General features: G+C 33.9%; 1 protein-coding gene and 1 long non-coding RNA gene across 6 annotated transcripts in view; one reads left to right on the top strand and one right to left on the bottom strand.

The window, feature by feature from the left end:
• The window catches only part of Arms (Ankyrin repeat-rich membrane spanning), a 200218-nt gene that overhangs the window by 23254 nt on the left and 163253 nt on the right, over positions 1-13711 (top strand). The window contains exon 1 of one of the 5 annotated variants that reach the window (XM_067774556.1): positions 2251-2609. The exons of the other annotated variants lie outside the window; for them this stretch is intronic. Within the exon in view, the coding sequence (XP_067630657.1) occupies positions 2526-2609 (84 nt within the window). The 5' untranslated portion in view covers positions 2251-2525. Of the gene's footprint in view, positions 1-2250; positions 2610-13711 lie in introns of those variants that run through there. 5 annotated transcript variants of the gene reach the window in all.
• The window catches only part of LOC137244877 (uncharacterized), a 57055-nt gene that overhangs the window by 25813 nt on the left and 17531 nt on the right, over positions 1-13711 (bottom strand). The gene's annotated exons all lie outside the window — the stretch shown is intronic.

Raw genomic sequence — 13711 nt, 5'->3', positions numbered from 1 at the left:
AAATCAAAAGTAAAGTCCTCTCTCAGCAAACGAAGTCACTAATCTTACCCGTCCTGCTATATGGTGCGGAAGCATGGAGCATGACAACACCAGATGAAATAGTTCTGAAAATGTTCGAGAGAAAATTTCTTCCAAAGATTCACGAACCTTTACGCGTTGGCGACGGCGAGTACCGAAGAAGATTTAATGATGGACTGTACGAGCTTTACGCAGACATCAACATAGTCCAGCGAATTAAAACGCAAAGGCTAGGCCATGTTATGTGAGTCAAAGATGATGCTCTAGCTAAAGAAGTATTTATATCGGAACCTGCCTATGGAAGTAGAGGTAGAGGGCACGTACACGTACTGCCTTCATAAATATAGAGAATGCATTCAACAACATTGTAACCTGCCCAAATCTCAAGTCGACAGCCATATTTGCGGATGGACACAATTAACGCTAGATAATAAATTTATATTTACTTTATATTATACAAGCATACACAGCACCGGTGACAACGACCCGAACTGCGCAACAGGGAACTCGATCTCAATAAAAACGAAGTAAGTGACACATGGCGGCCGCCGTGGTGTGGTGGTAGCGTCCTCCGCCTGGGTCCTGGAAGGTCCTGTGTTCACGCCCCGAGCAAAGCAACATCAAAATTTTAGAAACAAGTTTTTTCAATTAGAAGAAAATTTTTCTAAGTGGGGTCGCCCCTCGGCAGTGATTTGGCAAGCACTCCGAGTGTATTTCTGCCATGGAAAGCTTTTCAGTCAAAATTCATTTGCCTTGCAGAAGTCTTTCGGAGTCGGCATAAAACACGTAGGTTCAGTTCCGCCAATTTGTAGGAAAAAATTAAAGGAGCACGACAAAAATTGCAGAGGTTATCGCGCCTTACATTTATTTGAGTTTGAGTGACATCCTCCAAGGCCACATCAACTGGAATTAATACTAACCCGAGTAATCCTTGACCAGCTGCTAATGGTCATTCACATACGTGTAACAGCTATAAGCTCAGCCATTCGACTAACATAGTTTGGATGCTCATGAAGCAGTATGGCCACAATGGTACACCTCTCGCTCATATTTTTTATTGAAAAGAACTTTATAGTTGATAACTGTAAGAAGGCGTTACATGAGCAGCGAACTCAGCGACTATCACACTCATTTGGGTACACGGCCGCAGTAAATTAACGGACATGAAGGAGCGGTTGATCCAACCGGGATCAGGGCATCGTTAGACATTACTGAGGTAATCACGGTGAATCGTGACTAGGGGGTTGACATTCTCCGGTTTTCGCGCTAACACTAATGGGGTTTTAGGGTGGCTTCTTTGGTCACCACGCTTGGGACGATAATCTCCTGGTGTGGTATTGGTATTTGTACTAGAGACTGTGTGAGTGTAGGGGTAATGTGTCTTATTGGTATGCTGAAAGGAGTAATTAAGAATGAGATGTAGTCACTACACTGTAGAGTAATGTGGGAGTAAGGTACGTGACAGAGTAGATAAGAGCGAAATCACACAGCAACTCAAGGTAAACATGTCAGCTATATATAAAAATTTAAGTCTCTGAGTATATACACAATTTTTGTGCATGCAAGTGCTCGAACAGATGTATACACTGCTGTTTTGTTGGAAATAAAGAGTCAGAGATATAGTGCCAAATACTCATATACAAAGTGTTTACAAAAGCAAAGCACAAAAATAAAATAAAATTAAATTAACTTAATGAAATTAATTTAAAATTAATTAATTTAAGTTTTCAAATAATACAAGAATAAAGTTCTTTGAACAATTGGTTTCGTGAGGTGCGCCTATTGAGCTAAAACTTTGTAAATCCCATTTACTAGCCTGCTCACACATTTGAAAAGATGTCACGAAAGATTTTAAAACAATTTACTTTATAAGTACCAAGTAACCACCCTAGTGTTATTCCCAATTCAAACACCCTGTTAGTTACTAATGTATACATGCTATATAAAATAAAGCAATAATCGGAAACAAATTGATACTAATTTTTATAAATGCATAATACATAAGAAAATGAGAAATTTAAACAAAATCTTAAAGCTCTGAGTAACGGAAATATACTTCATATATACTAGTACGGCCTACATACGAGTACATATGTATGTAACCTACTCCATTTTTTTTTGCGCGTTGAGGGGAATAAAGATTACAAATTCTAAGTCAGCTGTTTAAGATCATTTGACTGTTGGATAGACATTTGTCACAGAATGTTGACGAAGGCTGAAATGGAGACATATTCTGTCTGCACTTGAAACGATTTTCTGATATAATTTCGCGTTACGTGTTTACGGTTGTCTATATATATATACATATATGAGCATGAATGTAAATTGTACGATAAATGAATGATCTCTAAATTGTGCATCTGCTTAAGACGCGTATTTTGAAAATAAAACCTTATGGTACTAAGGGAACGACGAATCTATGTGACTGTAAGTTTCTGGAGCAAATAGCAGAAAAAGAAATTGTTTAAACGAACCCAAATAAATTTAAATGAAATTGTTTTAAAATTATGGAGGAAGAATTAAGTGTCTTCAGCGTTTCATATTATATGGATACACTTTATAAGATAGCATCGCCAACTGACTCCAAAAAGGTGAGTGTTCAACTATTACAAAAATGACTATTTAAAAGTGAACACACAAAACTGTTGTGAAATTTTTGGTGTAAATTGGGTGAGTTATGATTAATAAATTAAGCGTTTCACCCATAACGCCAGAAATGAAAAATTCCATACAAAAAAACGCTGATGAAAATTTTCGTTTCGCAAGTAATATTCACCTATAAAGAAAACTCAAGCGAGTTCTGCTACCTTTTTCTAAACACTTTAGAAAATTTGCACAGGGGAGCCCTGGTTTCGCCAACAAATATACATATGTGCGTTTTATTCAGCCCATTCTAAACAAAAGTTCCGTGCGTGTTTTTTTCCCTTCTCCCATTCCTCGTATTCTAAATAAAAATTCCTTGTGAGTTTTTTTTCCTCCAATTCTGAACAATGTTCGAAAAAGCGGAAACCGTTTATAGGGTATTATGAATGTGAGCGAGAGGGAGATTTCTCTGCCATTTCATAGGAGTTTTTTCACTTGTTAAATTAAAGGGAATGCATCAAAATAGTTCAAGGAAATTGGTTCGTTTAAGAAAGAACACTTATTTATACAAGTTTGTGCTAAAATATGTATGTACATTCTACCACAATATTCTTTATTTTAAGTCGAAAAGTATATCATAAGCAACGAAAGAGCTGTTGGTATATTTTATGCAGCCATACTGAAATTGCGCAAGGATTTTTAAGAAGGCTTAAATAGATTTTGGCACATGGCGAAAGACGAATTCAACTCGACTTGGCCGCCAGAAAATTGCTTTGCTGAATGGAAGCAGGTAACTCCGGCGGATTTGTGTTATCCCGCCGTTTTCTTCTTCTTATGATCCTCTGTTGATGTTGCTGTGGCAACAATTCATTACTCATTTCAGTGAATACCACATGAAATGCAATACTGTGCACTGTTTATATATTATTTCTTAATTTCAAACAAATTTGCAACAATAATTAAATTTTCAATTTTTTTAACAAAATAAGAATTGCGCAACGAAATTTCAATTCATAAAACAGCCGACTTCGAAAATTCGAAATTCCTATTCCCCAAGGGAGAACAATAATTGGAGGAATTTTTCGGCGGGAATAAAAAAATCCGCGAGAACAAAATTCCGAGGGAATATTTAGAATTGGGCTGATTATTTCCTGAGCGACGTCCCTTTAAGAAAACAATCGGTTAAAGACCACGAATAAAAGTGATTGATATAGAAGTTTTTTGAATGTAGTTTACCTATTTAGCGCAAAAGCGTTATTTTTGTCCTGTTTAGTGTAGTCTCTTTATTGTAAATGTATTTTCAATAAAATTGAAATATAAACATTTAAACTGTGTTTCAATTTTTTAAACTGCCTCGAGCTCATCGAAATTAAATAAATTAAAAAATCATTACCATTTTGGAAAATCTTGCATTGAGTTTGACATTTGAGGAAAGTATTTTGTTTATGAAAATTGCGCTCTCACTCACTCTGTACCCATTTGACATTAAAAGGGTTTCATTTTACTTGAACAAGATTTTATTTATCTAAAAGAAGTTTTATTTGACCTCAGGAAGGTTTAATTTGACTGGAAGAGATCCAATTTGGCTACAAAAAAGTTTCATTTGACTTGTAAAAATATTAATTTCACTGCAAAAGGATTTGAATTTGCCTGAAAAGGTTTTCATTTGACTTTAAAGAAGCTCAGAGACAAATTATGTATACCGCAACGAGCAATTGTTCGTCATGTGAACCAAATTCGATGATATAAGAGCATTCATTCACTTCAGTGAGTGACAGTAAACCTGAGTGCCTTTGTACCCACTATATAGAATGGGAATGCGAGTGATTGCTACGCAAAGCGTCATACATAATCTGGCTCTTAGTTTTACTTAATAAATTTTTATTTGACCTGGATTTATTGTGACTTGAAAAGGGTTCCATTTCACTGAAGAAGAGTTTCATTTGACTTAAAAGGGTTTGAATTAGCCCGAAATGTTTTAATTTGACATTAAATAGGTCTAATTTGACTTTAAAAGGTTTTATTTGACTTAAAAGTGGTTTGATTTGTCTTGAAAAGGGCTTCATTTGACTTGAAGAGGTTTTAATTTGTGTTTTTTAACTGCCTCGAGTAGAGTTTAATTTAACTTAAAAAGGTTCCATTTTACTTAAAAGTGGTAAATTTTAGCCTGAAATGTTTAGTTTGACCTGAAAAAGATTTTCTTTGACTTGGTAAAGTTTCATTAACCAAGGTAGTTGTTTCACTTAACTTGAAATAGGATGCCATTTAATTAGTTAAAAAACATTTCATTTGATTTGAAAGGGGTCGTCATTTCATAGCACAATTATGCAAATTCGATACAGATTGCTTAGCTACTTCGTTTATTGAATCGGTTAGTTGTCACTGAATAAGCGGCGTAGCAACATCGAAGGATACTATCATTGTGAATCAAACTAAGTGTGATATCTTATCTGTCAACTGCCTGACAGGATGTTCAATATGGCTGCTTTTTAGCGTTTTGACAGGGTGTTCAATATGGCGGCGCATAGGGCTGGCTACCTTCAGCGGGTGATAGAAAGAGATACAGAATGAGACAGCGATAGTCAATTACAAATCAGGTGATCCAATCACTTTGGAATTTTGACGTCTATGCAGAAGATATCACACTTAGTTTGATTCACAATGGATACTTTTGTTTGTTTACACATTTCAAATATATACAGTTTTTTAATGTTAGGAATCTATATATTATTTCTAATTGCTGCTTTTATGTACGGATCCCTTTTTCGCTCTTATTTGTAATCAAGATATATAAGGGGTATTCCATCCCATTTCGACCAATTTTGAACCCGACCCCTTTAGAATTGGCTGAAAGTTGTCTTCTTTTTCTAGCTTACGAAAGACGTTTTTCAAATTTTTTCATCCAACTCAAAAAAAGTTATGAATTTTTAAAAAACACCGTTTTTGTTTTCAAAATGCTATAACTTTTTCAAGAATTGACCGTTTGGGATCTTTTTTTTTAAATTTGTTTTTAAATGTACTTTTCGGAAAAAATTCAAACAAATTTTTAAAGTTTTTTTTTTGTAATGTTTCAGTTTTTCGAGATTTTTCGAATTTCGCCCTTTTTTTTCTCATAAAAAGCTTCAATCAATTCTGCAATCATCCCCACTAATCCCGGAGTGGGCCGAGAATTTTTTTTTTTATTTAATTGAAAAAAAAAACTTTAAAATTTTTTCCAAAAAGTACATTTAAAAACATTTAAAAAAAAATGATCCCAAACGGTCAATTTTTTAAAAAGTTATAGCATTTTGAAAAAAACACTGTTTTTTCAAAATATTTTAAACTTATTTTGAGTTGGAAAACGGTGTTTTTTTTAAAATGCTATAACTTTTTAAAAAATTGACCGTTTGGGATCATTTTTTTTTTTAAATATGTTTTTAAATGTACTTTTCAAAAAATACAAAAAAAATTTTAGTTTTTTTTTTTCAATTAAATAAAAAAAAAATTCTCGGCCCACTCCGGGATTAGTGGGGATGATTGCAGTTTTTTATGAGAAAAAAAGGGCGAAATTCGAAAAATCTCGAAAAACTGAAAAATTACAAAAAAAACTTTAAAAATTTTTTTGAATTTTTTCCGAAAAGTACATTTAAAAAGAAATTAAAAAAAAAGATCCCAAACGGTCAAGTTTTGAAAAAGTTATAGCATTTTGAAAACAAAAACGGTGTTTTTTTAAAAATTCAAAACTTTTTTTGAGTTGGATGAAAAAATTTGAAAAACTTCTGAAAAACGTCTTTCGTAAGCTAGAAAAAGAAGAAAAACTTTCAGCCAATTCTAAAGGGGTCGGGTTCAAAATTGGTCGAAATGGGATGGAATACCCCATAAATAAAGTTATGGTTGTAAAGATGGAGATTCGGGCTATTAGCGAGCTTTGGGCAATTTTGGTCGTAGTGCTTTTGTTTAGCTATATCTTACTTAACTAATTTGTTAAAAATAAATGATTGTGAGCACACAGAGAAATCTAGTTGTACTATGGCACTATTGCGAATATTTGCACTGCATTACCGGCAGTTGCTACCATACGCTAGATGGCAACGCAAGCTGTAAGTTTTAATTAATTGATAGAACAGCTGATTATTGTTGATATTTGATAAGTGACGTTTATATTGGCTTCGCAAGATGCACACGGGTCCGGCTCGTATATTTTATTTTAATTCATTGGTAGTCTCATGTAATAAGATACTATTTGTATGGCATATTTACGAAATATTTTTGATGTTAGCAAACCACGCGTGCATTCGTCTTGCTTCGGTGCACGTTGATCAACGACTAAAGCACTACCACTACGATAAAATTATTTTTACCAAACAGTCACAGTTTCAGTTTTGAAGAGCCCTGCTTTTAGTTGACTTGAAAATGTTATATGAGCCTACCAGGCTATCCCCAAAGGTATTTTTCATATACACAACTGTGGATTAGACCAAATATTTGCATCACATGTTGACAAAATTATTTAAGCCAAAACAATATAACTTCATCTTTTGATTAATACAATTAAATGATTGGGGAAACAAGTTGGGCGGAAAACTTCAAAGATCTGTGGGTTAGGCGTTTTACCGCTGGTAGCGTCATATGAAACGTTCTATGTGGCGATTTTTTGTGTATTTATCTGTAAATATTTCGAGTTCAATTAATTATAATGAAACTTCACACCTGAGTAACCAACGTCGTGTCTAATAGTTTCTTTGCATTTGAGTTATTAAGTTTCGCACATTCAGTTCCGTATAAATGAAGAATAATTATTAAAACAAATGTTTCCTTTTACATTAGGGTGGTTCGTAATTGTAAAGCACTAAATTTTTAGGCCAAAATTTCAAAATGCGGCGCACCCTACCTCTACTAATAAATTATAAAACGTTTGCATCTTAGTTAACCCAGTCATAATTTTGAAAATGGCTTCATAGAAATGTCAAAATTTCTTGGCTGATACCTAGGCGAATTCAGTACCAGGTGTTATTATCCCAAAAGCTGGTTGCTTCTTCTTGATTATTTTCCATTCGAATATGTTAGTTTTAACAAATTTTTTCTAATGCTTTGTTGAATCTGACATAAGGGCATTATAACTTTGGTTGAATAAGGGGAGTACGTAATAGCATAAAGGAATCGGCCGCCGTGGTGTGATGGTAGCGTGCTCCGCCTTCCACACCGAAGATCCTGGTTTAACGCCCCGGGCAGCCAAATCAACTAGTTGTATACTAGCAGAATACTAGTTTGCCAAAAATCCCAACTAGTAAGAGAATCGGTGGCGACCACGCACACTTACTAAAAATTGATATCGATATATCGAAAAAATGGGAATTATGAAACTTGATATGTGAGTTGACTTTATGACAAAATATACAAATTTGTTAAAACTTTGGAAAATGGGCATGGCACCGTCTACATTTATAAGAAGAAAATTGTAAAGTCTTGGAATGCATAAATCAAAAGTCATGTTGGAATTTGGCATGGAGGTTTTCCTTGCTTTTATTTAACAACTTTATTAAAATGAACAAGATGGGTTTGGGGACCGCGTTTGCTTTGAACGAAAAAGATACAGAAATTTCGAAACGTGGAAAAAGTGCAATAGTTCGTTATCAAAGACAGTTAAAGTAATGGAACTTGACACGTGGGTTGACTTTGCGACGAAAAAAAGAAATTGGGTAGAACTTTGGAAAATGTCATTGAAGATATCATGTCGAAATTTCGGCCTTTTTTAACCGTAAGTGTATTATTTTCCAGTGGAGATAAAACTCCGACGCGAAAGGGTTGAAGAACATTAAAATGAAATATGGAGCTTCTCAAGACTTACAAAAGAACTTTTTTAAAATCGTTACGATTTTGGAAAATCTTGCATTGAGTTTCACATTTGAGGAAAGTATTTATTTTGATTATGAAAATTGCCGTCTCACTCACTCTGTACCCATTTGACATTAAAAATGTTTCATTTTACTTGAACATAATTTTATTTATCTAAAAGAGGTTTTATTTGACCTCAGGAAGGTTTAATTTGACTGGAAGAGATCCAATTTGGCCAGAAAAAAGTTTCATTTGACTTGAAAAAAGATTAATTTGACTGCAAAAGGATTTGAATTTGCCTGAAAAGGTTTTCATTTGACTTCAAAGAAGTTCAGAGACAAATTATGTATACCGCAACGAGAAATTGTTCGTCGTGTTTCGATGATATAAGAGCATTCATTCACTTCAGTGAGTGACAGTAAACCTGAATGCCTTTGTACCCACTATATAGAATGGGAACGCGAGTGATTGCTACGCAAAGCGTCATACATAATCTGGCCCTTAGTTTTACTTAATAATTTTTTATTTGACCTGGATTTATTGCGACTTGAAAAGGGTTCCATTTCACTGAAGAAGAGTTTCATTTGACTTATAAGGGTTTGAATTAGCCCGAAATATTTTAATTTGACTTTAAGTAGGTCTAATTTGACTTTAAAAGGTTTTATTTGACTTAAAAGTTGTTTGATTTGTCTTGAAAAGGGATTCATTTGACTTGAAGAGGTTTTAATTTGCCTGGAAAAATTTATTTTTTTTAACTGCCTCGATTAGAGTTTAATTTAACTTAAAAAAGGTTCCATTTGACTTAAAAATGGTAAATTTTAGCCTGAAATGTTTAGTTTGACCTGAAAAAGATTTTCTTTGACTTGGTAAAGTTTCATTAACCAAGAAAGTTGTTTCACTTAACTTGAAATAGGATGCCATTTAATTAGTTAAAAAAACATTTGATTTGAAAGGGGTCGTCACTTCATAGCACAGTTATGCAAATTCGATACAGATTGCTTAGCTATTTCGTTTATTGAATCGGTTAGTTGTAACTGAATAAGCGGCGTAGCAAGATCGAAGGATACTAACTATCATTGTGAATCAAACTAAGTGTGATATCTTATCTGTCAACTGCCTGACAGGATGTTCAATATGGCTGCTTTTTAGCGTTTTGACAGGGTGTTCAATATGGCGGCGCATAGGGTCGGCTATCTTCAGCGGGTGATAGAAAGAGATACAGAATGAGACAGCGATAGTCAATTACAAATCAGGTGATCCAATCACTTTGGAATTTTGACGTCTATGCAGAAGATATCACACTTAGTTTGATTCAAAATGGATACTATTGTTTGTTTACACATTTCAAATATATACAGTTTTTTTGTTAGGAATCTATATATTATTTCTAATTGCTGCTTTTATGTACGGATCCCTTTTTCGCTCTTATTTGGAATCAAAATATATAAGTAAAGTTTTGGTTGTAAAGATGGAGATTCGGGCTATTAGCGAGCTTTGGGCAATTTTGGTCGTAGTGCTTTTGTTTAGCTATATTTTATTAAAATAATTTGTTAAAAATAAACGATTGTGAGCACACAGAGAAATCTATTTGTACTACGGCACTATTGTGAATATTTGCACTGCATTACCGGCAGTTGCTACCATACGCTAGATGGCAACGCAAGCTGTAAGTTTTAATTAATTGATAGAACAGCTGGTTATTGTTGATATTTGATAAAAGACTGTTGTATTGGTTGCGCAAGATGCGCATGGGTCCGGCTCGTATATTTTATTTTAATTCACTGGTAGTCTCATGTATAGTGTCTTATCTATTTGTATGGCATATTTACGAAATATTTTTAATGTTGCAAACAGTGCGTGCATTCGTCTTGCTTCGGTGCACGTTGATCAACGACTAAACAACTACCACTACGATAAAAGTATTTTTACCAACAAAGTCACAGTTTCAGTTTTGAAGAGCCCTGCTTTAAGTTGACTTGAAAATGTTATATGAGCCTACCAGCCCAACCCCAAAAGTATTTTTCATATACACAACTGTGGATTAGACCAAATATTCGCATCACATGTTGACAAAATTATTTAAACCGAAAGAATATAACTTCATGTTTGAGTAGTACAATTAAATGATTGGGGGAACAAGTTGGGCGGAAAATCTCAAAGATCTGTGGGCTAGGCGTTTTACCGCTGGTAGCGTCATATGAAACGTTCTATGTGGCGGTTCTTTTGTGCATTTATCTGTAAATATGTCGAGTTCAATTAATTATAATGAAACTTCACACCTGAGTAATCAACTTCGTGTCTAATAGTTTCTTTGCATTTGAGTTATGAAGTTTCGCACATTTAGTTCCGTATAAATGAAGAATAATAATTAAAGCAAATGTTTCCTTTTACATTAGGGTGGTTCGTAATTGTAAAGCACTACATTTATACGCCAACATTTCAAAATGATAAAAAGTTTGCATCTTAGTTAACCCAGTCAGAGTTTTGAAAATACGTTGTATACCATCCTTTTCTACGTTTACATTGCGTCACTTAAGTTGAAAAGATTTTTAAATATATACTGAGTTGGAGCATAACAGCCAACAATTATAATAATATATAATTATAGTTATATAATAAATTTAAATATACGCGTTTCGATGCTTCCGCATCTTCTTCAGGGAGACTAGTTTTTATTTAAAAAGGAAACAAACTAACAATAATACTCTTGACCCCCATAGATTATTTTTATGTTATTTTATGTTAAATGGTGTGCTCAATTTTACTAAATTTTTAAGAATTAATGAGCTTAACATCGGTTAATAATAAATGTTATTCAATTATTCTACCATCAGGGAAAAACTGAAAAGAAAGAAACATTTGCTGGCATATTACAATGGTCACATACCGAGAACCACCACTTCATCACCGTGAGCAAATTTCGTAACGTTTTTTCCAAAAGTTTCAGAGAGATTCGAACTACGGATAACTAGCTGAAACTTACAGTCGCCTGAAGCACTGTAAGGTATTTTTGGTAACATTTATATTTTTACATAGCATTAGAAGGGTTAAATCGAGATATTTCGTGCAAACGAGAGGTCTGATTTAACTTTAAAATGATTTCGATAATTTGGATGATCGCGAACCATATCCCATTTACAGTTCTTGCCGTAATTTTTTTTAACATTTATACATTTATACATAGAATGTAGCCGTGACGGCAAATCATCCAATAGGAACGGCACGCATAAAAAACTGGATCCCAATTTTGACCTCTTGATGGGGTAAAATTTCCCAAGTGGACCCAGACTTCCGTACCATAATAAACACACCACTGCGGTTTGCTTTTCAAATCTACAATTACTCAATAGAACGAGCAACAGGGTTGACTCCAAAATTTGAGTTGATATTACTCCGAAAAGAGTTAAAACTGCAATTAACTTCTTTATGTGTATATATGAGCCGTTTATTTTGAAAGTGGTATAAGTAATTTCATGTCGTTTAAGTTCAGGGGTAATTTGTTGGTATCTCTCCTCGCCTCCTGTTTGTTAGAGTCCAATAGCCAAAAGATGCAATTATTATTATTAGCAAAGAGAGTAGATTAATAAGAGGGAGCATTGTAGAGTCGTTCATTCTCCACAAAGTGGGACGGCTGCGCCAGGAATACACCATACGTTTTGTCCCTGCTTCGTTTTCACCATCTGGATTAACAAAGTCATGAGCCTGGGCATTCGCGCAATTTTAGTGATGTAAATTGCATGGCGCCAGCGCCAATGCGGTGCCAGCTCAATGGTAGCTCATTGACGCAATGACTCCAAGCGAATTTTTTACGCTACTTAGTAGTGAATGCGTAGTACATTTCACTTGCGCTATTGAATGAAACGATTTTTGTGTGTTAGGCACGAGTTTGGTGTTATTGGCGCTACTGGCAATGATGACAATGAGCTGATGACGGTAGCGCTGGTAGTTCAGCTTTTGAATCAGAGAAAGAATTGATGACCCTTGTAAATTATTATGGCCTTGGCCATTATTGGCTGTGACTTTGAACTAAATAAATGCTGCGGACATAACAACCAGAGTCATTTTTGAGTTTTATATTTTAGATTTAATGCACAATTAATATGGGTGTGTTTGAGCAGCCAAATAATAACAGTAGTATTGCTAAAGTGCTGCTTAGTTGATGGAATGTAGCTAATTTCCTAGTAATGATCAATAGATTGTCAATATTTCGTTCAAAGAACGCGCGAAATTGCCACATCTGCTCAAATTTTCCAAGAGTTTCCATTGTTGATTTAACTTAAGCTGTTATGCCAATATTTTTCAGGCAGCTTATTTGAAATAGGTAATTTTTCCAAAAGCAAAATAAATTACAGCAAAGATTACAGAGTTAAACAGCCTTCAAAAATCAACTTTGTTGAGGCGGACAGCATAGCAAAAAGTATGGTGAATTCTTGGCGCAGCCGTCCTACAAATTCCACAAAGTTTTACAAGTCTACAATATACCATTTTATAATTTTTAAAATCTTTGTTATTAGTATATAATTGTAGAACCATCTATAATTGCGTTCGTTCAGAAATAACAATGCGTTTAAGACCATGAGTTGGAAATGATTTATCCCACTTTCAAAATAAAGCGCTCATATATCATTGGAAAGTTAAAAAACAAACTTAACTTTCATCTCAAAAATATACTAAAATTGCATTTTTCAAAAGAAATAAAAAAAATAATATTTAAAATTTCTCATGAGAAAAATTGTTTTTTCGAGCATCTTTGACATTGATTAAAACTACTAAAAAAAATTCTACGAAAAGCCCTTAGTGCGTATATGTATAAACACAACGTAATAAAAATAAAATAAAAAAATTTTAAGCACTTCCTTTATAAAAATGGACAAAAATCAGCGAAAAGTGTCTCCTTTACATATTCTTGCTAAACTTTGATTTTTAAATTTTGACATAGAAATTGCAAAAATACACATTACTTGGATGGGAAAGTTGGAAGGAAAGCAGATATTATTAGTCAATCAATTGCGCTCCACCTTTATATTTTCACTTCTCATAAATATTTTTGCAATGTCTATGTCAAAATTTAAAAATTGAAGTTTAGCAAGAATATGTCTTTATATAAGGATACATTTCTCGCTGATTTTTGTCCATTTATATAAAGGAAGTGCTTAACATTTTGTTATTTTATTTTTATATTCTCCTTTTATTACACTTTCTCGGTGTTTTACCCCTATCTGTCAAGTTTTACGCTTGTAGCTCAATGAGAACTTACATAAAAATCAATCCCGAAATTCCCTCCGTTCCGTTTGAT

Source organism: Eurosta solidaginis, chromosome 3 (assembly GCF_040869045.1).
Source record: "Eurosta solidaginis isolate ZX-2024a chromosome 3, ASM4086904v1, whole genome shotgun sequence".
NCBI classification, from domain to species: domain Eukaryota; kingdom Metazoa; phylum Arthropoda; class Insecta; order Diptera; family Tephritidae; genus Eurosta; species Eurosta solidaginis.
This window is presented reverse-complemented; position numbering and strand designations above follow the sequence as displayed.